Source organism: Acanthisitta chloris, unplaced genomic scaffold, assembly GCF_000695815.1.
Source record: "Acanthisitta chloris isolate BGI_N310 unplaced genomic scaffold, ASM69581v1 scaffold22765, whole genome shotgun sequence".
Classification (NCBI taxonomy): Eukaryota; Metazoa; Chordata; class Aves; order Passeriformes; family Acanthisittidae; genus Acanthisitta; species Acanthisitta chloris.
The window spans coordinates 3673-20503 of NW_008674619.1; the positions used below are offsets into that span (position 1 = coordinate 3673).

Sequence of the window (16831 nt, forward strand, 5' to 3'; positions counted from 1 at the left end):
GGACTGCAGCAAAGATTTTTAGCAGCTGGGTTCAAACAGGGCCTCAAAAGTGTTCTATGGCCTGCGTGTTCAAAATCTGAGGTCATGATTTGCTGTAAGGTTGTTTGGACAGGGCCTGGTATTAGTGGGTTGCTCTGCAGGAAGAGGAGGCTCAAATGATATAACACTTTCTTGTTGCCATAAAACTGGCATCAGTATTGGAACCAATTAATTATTTCTGCAAAACAAAAACAAAACATTTTTTCTCATACTGTGTCTCTTATCTGAAGACTTAAATACAAGGTAACTGACCCTTTGTCCCTCATATTTTAGGCATGCCAAGCCAAGCTTGAGTTTGATGCTGGAGGATTGCTTGAGTGTCCTTTTTTGTTTGATCAAAGATGCTGCTTGAAGATTTACTCACTTTACTTGAGAGGAGGAGCAGAGAAACAGAAAAATCCTCCATCTCAGAAAGGACACTCATTCTAAATCGGAGAAATAAAGGTATTTCTTCTTCTTCAAGCAGAACCCTTCCTTTGAAAGACATTGCAAAGAGTATGTAAAATGTTTTCCCATGTATTCTTCCCTCATGAGAAATAAAGTCATGATACTCTAACTCTTGCTTTTTTTTTGCCAAACCTAGAAAGAGAAAAAAAGCTGCTTCTGCCACTTTAGCCTGGACAAATAATCCATTTTGCTGTGATAGGAAATACTTTTGTTTGTTTTTGAAGGAGGTCAAGATAGCCAAAATAACCACACCCACAGTGCCAAAAAGGGGTCTGTACCCAGGGAGTTACTTAATTTATGAACAAACATACCTTGAATCACTTATTGCTCAGCACAATCTTTTACTGTAAACACTATTGCAATCACGATACACCCATTAGTGCTTCCCACACAAAAAAAGTCATGGTTTCTGCTGCTATTACCTTTTTGATTTCATAGACATAGTTAAGGAAACTGTTTGCAGTGCCAGTAAAAAGAGTGGCCCCTGTTGAGGGAGGCAGATGTGACCCAGCCTATGGTTTTGGTTGGAACAAAGCAAAGTCAAATCTGTTGTGCAGGTATTGGGCAGGCACAGAAAATTATTCCACAGGAGGCTGCAAATTTGTCTGGCCACTGAGACTTGAGCAGGGCTGATTTTTCTTGCCTCATTTATCTCTGCACTTATGCCATGCTGCCTTTATGTCAAGTGTGTATCAAGAAGTTGCACTCATGCCATGCGGCCTTTATGTCAAGTGTGTATCAAGAAGCCAGGCTCTTTTCAGCCTTAAAAATGCTTCAGCTGACCTGCCAAGGCCATTTTTGGAGTCCTTTTTGGAGATGAATATCTTGGCTTTCAGTTCTGACATCTCAAGAAACTGGAATAGATTAAGTCCAGCAAGCCTCTATCAAATATTTATTTCTTTCTTTCCCTCAATATTTCCCTGAGTGTGGAACAGATGACAGACCCTTATGACCAACTTCTTATGAGTTACCCGTGTCTTTATTTCTTTCTTTCCCTCATTGTTTCCCTGAGTGTGGAACAGATGACAGACCCTTATGACCAACTTCTTATGAGTTACCCGGTGTAAAGTTATGGCAACCTGCAGTGCCATATTCCATCACCTGTGAAGGGATGAAAATTACAGTCACAGGGAATGTAAAGGTATGGCAACTTGCAGTGCCATATTCCATCACCTGGTAAGGGATGAAAATTACAGTCACAGGGAATTTACTGCAGTCTTTGGGCTTCTGCTGATCCACCAAGACATCTCTCTTCAAGAAATAATCTAGACAATGTTTCACCTCCATCTTTCCTCCAGTGCAAATTCTTCTGTTTTGTTATCCAAAGAGGTGCTTTGGAAGCTCAGTTAAGAATGAATTTACACAGTACTGTGAGTCAGAAATGCAGTATGTGCTTATGAACAATATGCCATATGCCAGTATGGTGATTACAGATTCCATATCTGTGTTGAATGCTCTATTGATATGATTTCAGAGCAGAGGATCAAGTAAAGAGTTTTCAAGAATCATTTGTTCCCTGTTCGGGTTCTTCACAAAATAAAAGGCATTTCAAACTGCTTGTGCTGGCAAGATGCTGAGCCCTGATATTCTGGCATGGGTATCCAGGCACTTGAAATTCAGGCCTTAAGAGCTGCATTTTGTTTTGTAAATTATCTTGTCCTATTTGTTTACCCTCCTGGCTCTGTATTTTTTTCAAAATCAGCATGGGAATACCAGTCATGTGAAGCTGGTAGTATCTTCTCTGGTTTGTCTTAAAAATTTCTGAGATACCAACAGTAAATACTAATATTATGATATAGGCAAAGGTATTGAATCCTTTTCATTTTCATAATTTTTGTGATTTCTGGAGAAATGAAGGGCATGAAAAAAACAAAACCCACATTAAAAAAGCTAAATACTGTAATTTAAACTATTTTTGTTTTTCAGTTATTCAGATTTAATCTCTTCTCATGTTCCTTCACCCCTTCTTCACACCCCAGTCAGCATTTGGCTTCCCAGCCCAGACAGGTTATGAGTGCCAGACCTCAGAAAGTAAACAAAAGCTTCATTTCTTTCCCACTCTTTGCAAGTCACTGCTATAGTTTTCAGTTCTACTTTGCCTTTTTAATTACAACCTAAATACCTGTGATTGTTCAGAAAGCAGATCTGAGACTACAAAGCACATACAGGTAACAGAAACTAAGACAAAGAACAACTGCCATCATAGATAGGCCCAATGGAAAAGCTTCAAAGGGAAATTTGTCCCATTTCATTGTTTTTGTTTTGCTACCTGAATGGTCACTGACCTCAAATACAATAATGAAAGCCAACCGTGCTGCTAAGACATGCCAGAACTGCAGTGTATAACCATAGGGCTCTGGGGAGTGAGGAGGGTCTCGGTAGTCCCTGTACCTGAAAGACAAGAAGAGTATGGCAATTAGCAAGTTCCTGTACTGCTGCCTGGGAGGAATGCAAAACCAAACCCCAACTTCTCTTTGATTGTTGCATTTTCTGCACCAAAATGATGTCAGCTCAGACTGTACAAGTTACCACAATACTGCTTGCTTCTAAGGCTAGGCCTACTCTAGTGTTTTATTTTGGATCAGGTGCCTGCTTTTGGAGCAAGTGTCCTGATCACCTCCACTTGCCATGCTTTGTTTCACTCAAGTGGGTTTACTTTCAGTTGAAACCTACAGTGAGATGCACTCCAGGAGTGCTCCAGCTGCTAGTGGAAATTTAGTACAAAGGACCAAACCAGTGCCTGTATGAGGTGAAACTACTGAAGCAAATACAGAGGATGTTGGGTGCACTGCCCTGGCAGTATGAACCTACAGCATCTTCCTTGGCCATGCAATATGTGCCTTGCAGGCATCTCCTCAGAACATAGAGCTTCTGTTTTGAGGGACACTTTATTCTCACTGCAAGGTCATTTTAAAAGCACAGACGTCTCCGGTTTTGTCAGCTGGATAGCCCTCCCAAAATCCATATAAAGCTGCCTCATGGGCTCCACCTGGCCCTTGGTCAAACAGTTGTCCATCCCTGGTATAAAGCATGGCTCATCCTGACTTCAGTGAAGCCAGGACTGCTCCTCTTGGTATATCAACATGGGAAGAACTGTGTGAGAAAAGGATCTACTGTCATGTCTCACAGAATGTTTTGTGGAAGACTTTAGATCCCCCTAAAATAATTGTAGATAACTATTGGGAAACTTGGATCCATCAAGACTCAAAAACTATATTTACAAATCATGGATCTATTTAAGTCACACATTCTGAAGTCCATTTTTACTAGGAGTTTGTTAATTCTGAAAAACTATTGCAGAAACTTAATTTAAAAGTAGTGTAATAATTGTTTGCTCCTTAATCTGTTTCCTAGATGGGACAGAAAAGCCATTGTAAAAAATATTGACAATGCCATAGTAAATAATATGCTTAAGGCTGATCACCAAGTCAGTTTTAAGAAACTAAAAAAATGTGGATAAATTAAAGAAATAAAAAGTTATTTAATCTCTATGATAATCTGTGTTTCCCCGTGAAGGTTCACCTTCTTAGATTGCACACATTGCTATACAAAGTGAAATAAACTGTCTTGACATCTTAGTCAGCATCAAACCTCTCCTAAACTGCAGTGTCTTTAGTGCAAGTTCTTAAAACTGAGTTGATCTTGCCTTATGCAAGCAGCATTCTGACTTCATAGTTTAGGATGTTTTACAATATCCTAAGCATCCTGAAGACAGAAGTCCCTGGACCAGGTCAGTAGAGTATGTCTCATTTTTTAACTACGTGTGAAGGAATGGGGAAACCTTTCATAAACAACCAGAATAGCACAGCACCATCTATGTTCCAGATAACCAGAATTTAACTGAATACAGCCACTGTTCAGCTTTTTTTCTTTCCAGACTGCCTTCCTGAAAAAATATCTACACTATTGCACAGCAGAACATAATATTTCCTTACTTCACTATCAATATCTATCTTGAAGTGCAATTAAAATAACTGATGTTTTAGCAGAATTCAAGTGGGTTAAGTAGCTGATAAACTCAGCTAGAGAAAGATATTAGTTTTCTTTCAAGGGTAGATATACTTAATAATTCAGTGCCTTCCAAAAGGACAAATTTATCTTCTGGAGATTTATCACACCAATTTTAATAGTGTTCTGTTTATGGGATATTGAGGAGACAATTGTTTTTTTATTGATGGGATTTCCACCATTGGCTTTAAGGAGCAGCAACCTCATGCTTGAAGTTGGGGAAGAAAGGAATTAAAGAGAGGGAAGAGAATGGTCAGTATTACACAACATTAATTAAATGGTGCTATGGCAAACAATGTGGAACAGAATATTCTCACAGTGGTTCTGCTCCACAGAAAATATTACCTATGAATTCAACACTGTGGTGCTCTTTCTGCCAGAGGTTGCAATAGTCTTAAACATCAGTTAGTTAAACAAAACCATTAATGCCATCCCAACTCCCCGATTCATTATGCCATACTACTCAAGCTTCTTATTAATAAAAATGTCACAATATCACGAGTAGCACAGACTTCTGCTTTAGCACAGAGTAGCTTCTTTTCTTTAGACACTCATGAAAGGATATTTTATTCTTCATAGTGAAAAATACTGGGACTAAGCATATCTGCAAATACCAGGACTCATGCTTGTAACCCAATATTGCAGATAAAATATGGTAGCTGCATTTGTTGTTTGGTATTTTTGGTTGTCTAAGACCTTTATGTAGATCCTTGAATTTTTTGGCCATTAAAATCAGACAGGTGCAAATCTGCCATTACAGACTTTTTTCAAACTGCTATTTCTCTCATCTCTTGGCTGAGGACAAAGACGCACGGGTAATTAACTGCTCACTTTATTTTGATTCAAACCACAAACATATGATAATTACTAAAAATTATGCAATTAAGCAATGACAAAGTATTAATCATGCGATCACTAGGAAATGCTGGATTTGAGGTTTTGTAAAGGTACCTTAGGGCAAACCCTGTTTATGCCTGGCAGACCTGTGAAATAACTAACTCAGTGTCGTCATTTCTGTGCTGCCTTGACTTCCTTGTGCACATCCTATGATATAATCTCATCACAATTTCATCTCACTGGTACATAAGTAATCAGGCACCTATTATTGGCCCTTTGATACCATATTTCTCCACGATGCTTGCATCTGATTCAAGCTATGACACTGTAAATATCCTGCAGTAGGAACACCCTCCAGATACTCACTTCTCAGCTTCTCCTCTATCTGAGAAAAGAATCATGCAGTTAACAGCCAAGCAATACCAGTAAGAGGATCTCCCTGAACAGCATAGTTTAAAAGTTCCATTACTGATTTTAAGTTTTGAAAATTAGTTCCAACCCCACATTTGTCATGATGCTTCTCCCTTGCAATGGCTTAAAGCAGAGAAGTATTTTGATCAGATACTTACCTGCAATATTTTAATGGTGAACCAGAGAATTCACTTCCATTTGATGTTGGCTCTGAACGGTTTTCAAAGTCAGACACCAGAAATACTGACAAACTGGCATTAACATAGCCAACCATACACCTAAAGGGGAGAAAATGCTGTTATCAGGACACAGCAAGGTTTTCCCAGTAACTGTTGTACCCAAGAGGTTGTTCTCTGGGTTTCTTACAATCCATAGATTAATTGTGGTGCTTATTAATATTTGAAAGTGATGGCAAGGCAATATAAAAGAAATGCTATGAGGAGAGGCTAAGGGAGTTGGGATTGTTTAGCCTGGAGAAGAGGAGGCTCAGGGGTAACCTTATCACCCTCTACAACTCCCTGAAAGGAGGTTGGAGTCAGGTGGGGGTTGGTCTCTTCTCCCAGGCAACCAGCAGTAGGACAAGAGGGCACAGACTCAAGCTCTGCCAGGGAAGGTTTAGGTTGGATATTAGGAAGAGATTTTTTACAGAGAGAGTAATCAGGCATTGGAATGGGCTGCCCAGGGAGGTGGTGGATTCACTATCCCTGGAGGTTTTCAAGGTGAGACTGGATGTGGCACTTAGTGCCATGGTCTAGTAACGGCAGTAGGGTTGGACTCAATGATCTTTGAGGTCTCTTCCAACCTGGTTGATTCTATGATCCTACGAAATGCTCAAGTAGAACAGGTGGACAATAAAAGTGAAGCAATGATAGATTTCCACAGGAGCACTGGTGAAGACTGGCTCTGGTTACTTTTGAAAAGAAAAGACACCAAAATGGTGACACAATAGGGGTAGAGAAAATAATGAGTAACATTAGGAAGATAATCAAACTATTTCCACTGTTACCCTCAAGGTACTAGAACAAAGAGACATTAAATCAGATGGAAAGGCAAATTACTTAAAATGGCATTTTAGAAAACATCTAGTTAATCTGAAGAACTTGATACTAGAAGATCCCAGAGTGGCTGAGTGCTCTGAGGGCCACACAGAGTTTAGAGAAAACTGAATAGGAGAAGATGCATCACCTGACAAAGGGCTGTGGGCATCACTAGAAGGCTTAAATTTGGTCATAATAAAGCTAAGCAGAGATAAGGAGAGATATGGTAAGTGTCTTGTGCTGTTCACACTGCACTGCCCAAGCATGGGTAAGTATAGGCACACTGCTCAGCTTGGTCCAGAATATAATGCACAGTATGGGTTGTTTTTGTGGTTGTTGTTTGATTGATCTTTGTTTGGGGTTTTTTTTGTTTGATTTTTTTTGGGGGTGTTGATCTTTGTTTGGTTTTTTTTTTGTTTGATTTTTTTTGGGGGTGTTTTGGTTTATTTTTACAGTCTTGAAGAAACTACATTTGAACAACATCTGGCTTTGTTTCAAAATCTCCATACTGATTGGATTTGGGACTTCATCTAATTACAGTATTTTTCTATTCTCATAGTGTGTCATATGGATCTAATACCTACAGATGTTTTTTGAAAGAAAAAAGTACCACTCTCATTTAAGTTATTCAATAACAGATGGTCTTCACTCCTTAATTTGAGAAAATTCATTAGTTCTGTGGATTTTTGAATAGCTTCCTGCTTTGGTAAGAGTACTTATTAACAATGATATTCAGAATGCTGACATAAACAGTTTTAATCCAAGTTGGCTCCTTCAAAGGATTACTACCTGATGGTTTCATCTAGAAATTCACTCAGAAAAGCAGCAGAAGTATGAAAACATTGTACAAGAGATTTGTGAAAAGATGATAAGAACTCAAGCTACTTCCCCTAGGCAGCAGTAGTTTCAAAGCCATTGAGTTATATTTGAATCTTAAAAAAATAAATACTTCTAAAGGTGTTGTTTTTCGTGCATGGGTCCTGAAAAAATCAGTAGCAAGGAAATTGCTTACATTGCCTCAATATCCTATGGACAGTTATAATCATAAAATCATAGAACCTTCAAGGTTGGAAGAGAACTTTAAGATCATCCAGTCCAACTGTCCACCTAGCACTACCACTGTAATCCCTAAACCTCTAAACCCAGCACTAGATCCTGACACCTCTTAAACACCTCCGGGAATGGTCACTCCACAACCTTCCTGGGCAACCTATTCCAGTGCCTGAACACCCTAACAGTGAAAACCTTTTTTTAGTATCTAGTCTGAATCTCCCTGAGGAGGCACATGCTCAGGAACAACTGGCACCAGACCAAACACTTTACCCCAGAAAGAATTTTACCTCTTCATGAAAGAAAATGGAACATCATCTCTGGCACCAACTAAAATGCCAAACTCCTTGCAGGACAACAAGTTATCAGAGCTTCTAATCAGGAGCTGCCACATCAGATGCCATTCTTCTGTCAGTGTGATTAAATGTATTGACAACCAAAAGAAGGGAAAAACCACAGTAACAGAAGAACTTGCTTTCTGTAGCAGGGAATAAAAAAATCAATCTGCCATATGTCCCATAGCAGAATGTAAGCTCTTTGTCACTGTCTACTGTTTAGCCTGGGTTTCTTTGAACAGTAGGGCCCTTGCTAATGGCACTGCTAGCTCATTTGCAAACTGTTTCTATTTGTGTTCTGTTGGATTTAATGACCTTCCCTGAGTCCAACAGCCTAGATTTCACAAGTTGCCATGCAGCAACTATCTCACACTTGCTAGTAGTGTGCACGTGCTATTATAATTGCACTGTTTAGCAATGCTGAAAGAAAATCCACTTAGGCAGCAGGGATTCAGTTCACAAATGTCTCCTGAAAGATTTAATCCAAGGACTCTAATTATATAAGAAAAGCAAATTACTTTACTCTGTAAATATATCTTTATGTATTAGCTGGGAATTGCTTCCCCTTGCTACACGTTACTTTTTGTGAGTAATACATGCTGAATACTATATCAGGAAAAAAAATCCCAGTGTATAAGTTTAAAATCCTCAAGAAATCCTTAACTGATAAGTATCAACATTGCTTCAGAATGGAAAGAGGGTTATATCCCTCCACCCTGATATACACCAGCTGGCAAATACAGCTTGGGCAGCATACTGTCACACGCACTAAATCTTTGAAATAGCTCTGCCATGTTTGCCTTGAATTAACATCATAAATCATAGTCACTAAGCAACTCATTCTGTGAGTACACAAAGCATCAGCATGCCTGATACCTGTTACAATAAATTTGGGTTGGTGGAAGCAGAACATACACACACAGTACTGCTGCATCTATTCAAGTAGTAAGTGATTTTCATGTACATCTCTTTTTCCTGAAAAAAGCTTACTTTTGTCCAGCTTCTCCTTGGCCAGCACAAGGTCCATATTTGTAAGCATAAACAAGGCGAGGGATGAAATCTGATGTCACAGCTATAACAAATGCATTTGTGATAACAGAAAGAATTCCAATACCTTCCAGGATCCCGTACCAGATTCCTGTTCAACAAGGAGGGTATGTTAGCTCCAGGAAAACAAGAACTGTGCCTAAAATACTGCACGATCTGAAGTAGTTGTCCCCACCATACAAGGTGTTTTTCTGCAGTTTCTATCCAAGAGTCATTGAGTGAAAGTAATTTTTCTTACTGAACAACAGGACTTCATGGACTAGCATTTTGTTCTCATTGGGTGAAAATTTTGTTTATCCTGCAAATAATCTCAAGGAAGCTGCAAAAATGCTCATGGAGGTCTTGGCCCAAGACACATAAACATGTGGGCAGTTTTAACAACTGCTGTAAGCCTCTGTGCTCATGATGATGCCTATCCAGACTTTGAGGAGGAACTGCCAGGGTAGCCATGGCTATATGCAATTCATCATCTGCCTGTCATAGGGGCCTTGTGTGGAACACATGCATGGTTGGTCAGGGTGTATCTATCAGCATCAAAATCTTTGTGGTGTATTGATGCTACACAATGGCATACAATCTAGGCATCACCTGGGCCCATCCTCTACTGCTTGACAGATCTTGTGGCACAGGCAGACAGCAACTCTGGCCATGAGGACCATCACTGTGAACCACATCAAAGGAAGGCTAGACATACCCATGGATTTAATGAAATGTCAAACTGTCCCTGGAAACTTAGCTGAATAAGGGGTGAAGGCAATTTATTTTGAGAAATCACACCTGAATTGACCTGAAAAAAGTTTATTTTTCCATTCTTGTGTTATTTACAATATATAACTGTTTTTTCAGGAATTATGTCTGCAGTGTTTGCCATGTACTGGCTGTTGTCCAGGCTTGTGCCTAAACTCACAGATTCACATTGGTCACAGACAAAGCTTTACTGAGACACAGACTTTAGGTACATGGCAGACCATTCTGACAGCACAAAGCCTGGGAGTCTGCTATTTCATTGTGTGACCTACTGATCTTTGCAATGCAGATGGGCAGTAAGGTATCCTATTTACCCCTCCAAAACCACCAGGTATTCAGTGTTGGGCAGATGACTTTGTTCTAGAGTCCTTCCTAAGGGTGTTCTGCTTTTGCACACTGCAAGACCAGAAGAGATTTATAGTCAAAAGAGGTTCAGTGAGCCCTTGCAGTAGTGGATAGCTGGATGACCTCAAAGTTCTGTGAACTCTGTGTTTAGCAATGTAGGTGTGACTCACTGAGAACAAGTCATCTGTTGGGATCTAGACCCACCCTGTCTGACCCACCAGGGACCTAGTGGGCATAGCCCCTGAGTCACTAGAGAGCTTGGTTTTGGCCAGATAAATATAGAACACACAGATTCCTTACAGGACGGTACCCACTTTAACTTGACTTTCATGTTCACCTGCTCTGTCTGGTTATTATGTTCAAGCTGAGCAGAGGCATGTGTTCACACAGTGTGTCTGCCACAAAAAAAGCCCTGCAGAGAACACTGCTCACTTCATTGAAATATCTTGGCTCTTGAGTCATGCAGAAAATCATTAAAAGACATTTTCCAATATAGACTATGAATTGCATAAGTAGATTGGCATCAGGTACTTTAAGGGCTTTTAAACAATCAAATGGTGTGTTATCAATATGGAAGATGACTGAAAATACCTTAATCTGCTCTTATTTTAAATGATCAATGCTTTGCCTTAAAAATAACATATCCATATAACAAACACATGCACAAAGAGCTCACCTATATCTTTGGCTCTTGAAGCTAAAGGCCTTCTCCACTGGGTAACAAATTTGTAAGCATCAAGCCGAATCTCAATAATATTGTTAAGTAAGGCCAGAAGTGGTGCCAGTGGAAAAGCTGCTACAAAAATGGTTGTGAACCCAAATTGTAGAACTAGGGGAAAAAAAGGAAATATCACAGTATAATTGCTAAGATCTAATCCCAAGGTCTAAGATACCAAATAATGTATGCAAACAAACATTATGCATAAGTATGCAAACATTTCTTATTATGCTGTACTACACAATGGTCTTGTGACAGTTGTACAGCAATTCCTTGCCAAAAGTGCAGGGGAAAGATGACAAGAACAAATGAACATCTGAGCCTGGAATGGACCACAGCATCTAAATTTTGTAATTTGGACTGATGTTTGGAGATGGACAAACTGTGATTTTAGAAAGGGATATTTTTACTCCAGCATCAACTAAGGTCTCTCAATACTTGCAAAGATTAGGGATGAATACATTCTTTTTAATAGTTCAGACAGGAAGCAGTTCAAAATTCTAAGTTTCTAGAAGCAGGTTTTCAGACTGCCATATTTCCCATTAATTTGAAAAGAATAGTCTGAGGAAGAAAAGAAAAAATCACACAATAATGACATATGCAATTCAGTCACGTAGGGCAAAAATTCTTGGTTTTTAATACTTTTCTCTGATGCAGTTATCCTCCTCCCTCCCTGGATAGAGCAATGCCTTTTGGCAGCAAGCTACTTTGTAAATCTGCGGTAGCAAGTGATGGAGGGTTTGAAACATAAACAAGCACATAGATCTGTACCATGCCATTTAAAGATAAAAGCCCAAGGGAGTTTCCTTTAGTAAATAATGGCAAAGCTCTTCAGAAATGTATGCAGGCAAAGAATTGGGCTCTGGTTTGGAAAAACAAAACCAGAATGGGAAGCATTTCATAGATGTGAGGTTAGCAAACCAGCAGCTACATTGGTTTGGTTCTTATAAACTTACTCACGTACCTGACCTGCGAAAATAAAAACCATTTTGCAACCTCTTTAACTTCATCTAGCAAGACTTAACAGAATACACCACCCCACATAAAAAAAAAAAAACCACAAAACCATCATCATAAAAATCTAGTGAAAGAGAGAGAATGAAGGTTAGAGCCATACTCATTTCTAGGTATTCATCGAAGAGTCCATAAGCATTCATAGGTTGCAGATTGTAGTCCTTTTCCCACTGTGGGAAGCTTTTTTTACTCTGTGTGCCATACTCTTGTCGCAGTTTTCTCCTGGTCCACCAGTTTTGAATTAGCCTACAGTTTAAAATAAAGAAACATGGTAAAAAAATATTTGTGGCTATTTATCATGAAATTGGAAGAGGCTAAGTGGGCACAAGATATCTTGCAAAACTGAATTCCCTATGCACAGGAAAATAGAGTGTTAGTAATACATATGGCTGATGACACAGCATAATAGGTATGAAAGCAGATACAGCTGATGGGCTGTAAACCAGGCCTAGATGTCATTAAAATGGTGAAGGGATTTTGACATCTTTTCATTGCTTGTTTACTTCTGTTTCTCTGCACAGAATGGCAAATGACACCAGGGTCTGTTTATATGGCAGAATGCAATGCTGTGTGGAGAGAGTTGAGCTCAGTAAACAAGAGCACTAATGTTGCTTGATCCCTTCCTGTGTGCAGAAGCTGGCATCTCTACATGGCTCTGCAGTTTGCAGGGTAACAGGCTCTGGGCAATCCTGGAAAGAAAAAAGGCAACCCTGGAAGGGAAAAGGCAACACTGAATGGTGCCTGCAGCCAAACATTCAGAGGAACAAAAGGCAGAAAGACATGTGTGGACTACTGACAACACATGGTGGCTGGGAGGTGGATGACTGACATGAGAGCTACCTCCCTCTCAAGAAATGGGGGAGCTCTACTGGACATCCAGGGGAAGATACTGTTCCCAAAGAAAAGCATGGAGAAGGCCACTGTGAGAGGCACTGAGCCAGAAGAGAAACAAATGCTCATATGTGAAATAAACACCTTTGGCTCTCCAGGTCAGGGAGTTGCACTGGTTTGGCCAACAAAGAACAGTAGTTAGAGTTAGTATAGAGTGCAAAACCCTCCCAACCCACAATGACAGAGACTTTATCTGAAGTTGTGGTTAGACAATTCATCTCAGTAAGACAGAAGGTGATGGGTCATCAAAATAATTCAATCCTTTTCCTGACCATGCTTCACTTCTTGCCTTCACAGTGGCCTGGTCTGGTCTGTGAATGGTAGGCAAATACTAAGTGGATTTGGGTAATGGTTTGGACAATTGCTGTTTTGCTTAAAGCTTAGAGATTATGTTTCCATTTAGGCCATTTATCAGAAATGTTATAGCTTTTCCTGTCTTCCTTAAAGACGTGTAGGTTCAACTGAGTGCAGGGCATAAAAATCTAGAGTTAAGAAGCGCAAAAGAAGTATTTAGAAATACAACCATGGACTTCAATACAAAATCCAGAACTACAAGATATAATTAAAATATTTGGGTTTAGCAGCTTGAGCCAGTGACTAGCGTGAAAAAAGGGCTTTTCTGTGAATGTCCATGGTTGTGACTGATGAATTAGTGGGCAGTTGAGGGTACACAGTCCACAGCAGCCTGTGGGACTTTGCCACTTGTATCCTGTCCATGAGAAAGTGAGAGGGCTGAGAACTGAATTCCTCTAAAGGCTGGAAACTGAGGACTGAGTGGGAGACCAACATGCTGAGACAAATCCCAGTTAACTTCCTCTGTGAGAGGGGAAACCCATAATCAGTGTTACTAAATATCTAAGAGTCCTGGCAAAATTCAAAGAGATGTCATTTTCTGATTTATGTGTGAACAAAATGTGAGCTGTGTGATGTAACGTGGTTTTGAAATGGATGTGTGTTCTTCTTCTAAGGAAAACATCAACTCAAAAGTGCAGTTTTCCACCACCAATGGAAGGAATAACTTATACTTTGTTTCTTAGTTATTGCAAACATATCTATGCAGAAGAGAACTGACAGACACTTTCAGAGGTTTCCAGGGCATGTTTGTGTTAAGTAGAAGCACCACTCTTTAGGGGAAATATTCTCCACTAGCAGCTTTGGCACTGTGCAGCACTGGCTCTGCCTGGGTCTCAGGCTGCACATGAGTGCAGTGATGTTCAGTCACAGACAGAGGATTGCCCCCAAGTCCTCTGGACATCCACATGGTGTTGGGTCCAATCATGCTTTTAGAAGAAAGGATCGTGGGTTTTTTTTTCCACACAAAAAGGAAATGCACCTGCCTGCAGCATTTCAGGGCTAGAAGGTGAACTGAAGGGTCTAGAGAGCAAATACACCTCTCATCAGAATAAACTGAAGCAGCTCACAATGTTGTAACTGTGTTTTGTGTTGCAATCTTCATTGTGATTTTAAAATGAAGAGATTCACTTCACTTGAAGCAGTTTATTGATATTAAATCACATATTCTTAAACAATCTCCTCCTACCTCTAACAGTTGCCTTCTTAAATTCCCTCCTGTACTTTTTATTGTTTCAAAAGGCCTCTAATGGGTAGCAGAAAATCTTAATGAAAACTGGCCAAAGAGTGGCAGAGATTGCTGCTACTCTTCCCTCCTGTCTATCCTGACTAAATCCTGCAGCTCAAACAGCTGTGAAATACTGGCAAGGAGCACTAGGCCCAGGAAAGACAGAGAGATGGGAAGCATTGAGTACCTTGACTGCCACTTACTCTGTGCATTTAGGTCATTTACTCCATTCTCATTACAGCCAGATGTGGCTGAGGCTTTTCATTACAGCACGGATGCTGCCTGAAATTGCTGCTGCAACCTGTTTCTGCAGCTCAGGGACCAAACTCTGCACTAGCTCTGCTGTGGATCCTGCACAAAGCAAATCCCTCTAAACCTTGCAAGGGCAGACTTTCTGACAACATCAGCTCTCTTTTACATTTTCACACTTGCTAATTTCCCTTGATGGCCTGCTATGCTGTCTCTAGCATCAACTATATTAATCATATTAAACCTATATAAATCATATTAAACATGCTCATTAAATACTAATTAATAAGAAATGAACCAATAGAAATGAATAATTGCCAACCTTTTTAGCTAGGGCACAGCTCCATAATACCCTGAAGATCACCAGGGAACTTGTCTACATACCACTCAGTACATTTTTCTATCACTGAGAGTATGCATGGCAGCAGTGCATTTTTTTGCAGGTCATACCCACCCTTTCAGGCATCTTTTATCACCCAGCAAGGAGAAATCCAATTTAGACCATACTGGCATAGCTAAGAAATTAAGCATATAATATTTCCTGTGCAAGGAATACAGTGGTGCTACAGTTATTTTTAAGGAGTTTTAAAACCTAGAATACAATTTATTGAAATCAAGTACTTCCTATATATTATTTATTTGTTAATCTTTGTATTACCCTTTGACTTTTACAAACTACATCCAATGTGGTAAAAAAGCCCCAAACAACATCTCTATGTCTGGAGTTCTGTATCCTGAGAGGTATTTTCTATTGTAATGAGTACTGTAGCTTGCTTTTATTAACTGGCCATAAAAAAAGCAGAAACTTATAATTCTGTGACCTACAGCAGCATAGATATTATATTTACTCACGGGTAGCCCAGTTCCATGAAATTATTCCATGTCTGCTTTAACACCATTATAATACCCATTTGCATACAGAGATCAATAAGGCATCCACTAGGGTGGCACTACAAGACAAAAGAAAAAGGAAACAAAATGTTAAAGAGAAATAATGCTGAGTTTAAAAGCATTTCTTAAAGACTAGAAATGGATATTAGATAATTTACTAAAAGGAAATTAAATGTAATTCTCTTTATTTTTTCAAAAAATACAAACTCATGGGAACATATGACACTGTATCATACCATCAGCCTTTTAAGCCTATTATCTAATTCTCTACAGAGGTCAGAGTCAGCTGAAATCAGTGCAGTTTTCCCATTAGTGCTTCTAATATGCTGTGCAGCTGTGGGTGGGTCAGAGGCAAAGGTCACCAAGTTTCTCCACTGATTTCAATAGTTTTTGGGGAGGATGACTGTGCATTAACTCAAAGAATGAAGAGAAGATTCCTCTTGGCTGAACAGGCAAAGAGTTTATGCTAGAGGATAGACCTAATACCGTTTATTGAGTACTGTTTAATGTCTGTGACTGAGCAGTCCATGCAAAGCTGTTCTCTTCTAAAAGAACTAAAAATCTCTAACTGTTGAACAACAGTTCTCAGTGTTTCTTGCTGAGTGCTTGTTTGCTTCAGCAGTGGCTCCAGACCTTGCAGTAGTGGTGCCACTTTGGGAGAGATGTTCAGCTGGTACAAATTTAGGTAATTTTTCATCTAGTATTGGAAGAAACAGAGAAGGACCAAAAACTTTCTGTCCTCAAACAGTACTTCGCAGATTGACTTTGCAGATCCAAACAGTGAGGTTAGAGCTGCATTTTTAAATCCTGGGTATTATAGATAAGTCGAAGAGATCATAGTCACAGAACTGGAATTATTTCTCTTTAACTTCTGGGTTGAAAAATTAGTTATGACCTGTAATAAAATGACATATGAATGTCTTATACATACTGCATTATCCAGTGCTCAGAACCTGGGTCCCTGCTGAGATTTCTATTGACCTCATTCAGCATCTCATTAGATTAACAGGGTGGCAGATTAATGTCTATTTGTTTTAAATTAACTTATCTGTCACCGTTACGAAATCACCATCCTTCTGTTTCTAGAAATCAGTCACATGAGCCAATATAACCTGAGAGAGGCTATATATTGTAGATCTAATATATATTAGATAATATATATAATGTATGAAATGGTATTTATTTA

General features: G+C 39.4%; 1 protein-coding gene across 1 annotated transcript in view; it reads right to left on the reverse strand.

Annotated features, from left to right (window-relative positions):
* The window catches only part of LOC103802889 (anoctamin-4-like), a gene marked incomplete at its 5' end in the record, with an annotated part of 16096 nt that extends 392 nt beyond the window's left edge, over window positions 1-15704 (reverse strand). Inside the window, 6 exons of the mRNA XM_009075420.1 lie at window positions 2772-2877; window positions 5901-6020; window positions 9155-9302; window positions 10980-11132; window positions 12139-12281; window positions 15607-15704. Of these exons, the coding sequence (XP_009073668.1) occupies window positions 2772-2877; window positions 5901-6020; window positions 9155-9302; window positions 10980-11132; window positions 12139-12281; window positions 15607-15704 (768 nt within the window). The remainder of the gene's footprint in view (window positions 1-2771; window positions 2878-5900; window positions 6021-9154; window positions 9303-10979; window positions 11133-12138; window positions 12282-15606) is intronic.
* Between the last annotated feature and the right edge of the window lie 1127 nt (window positions 15705-16831).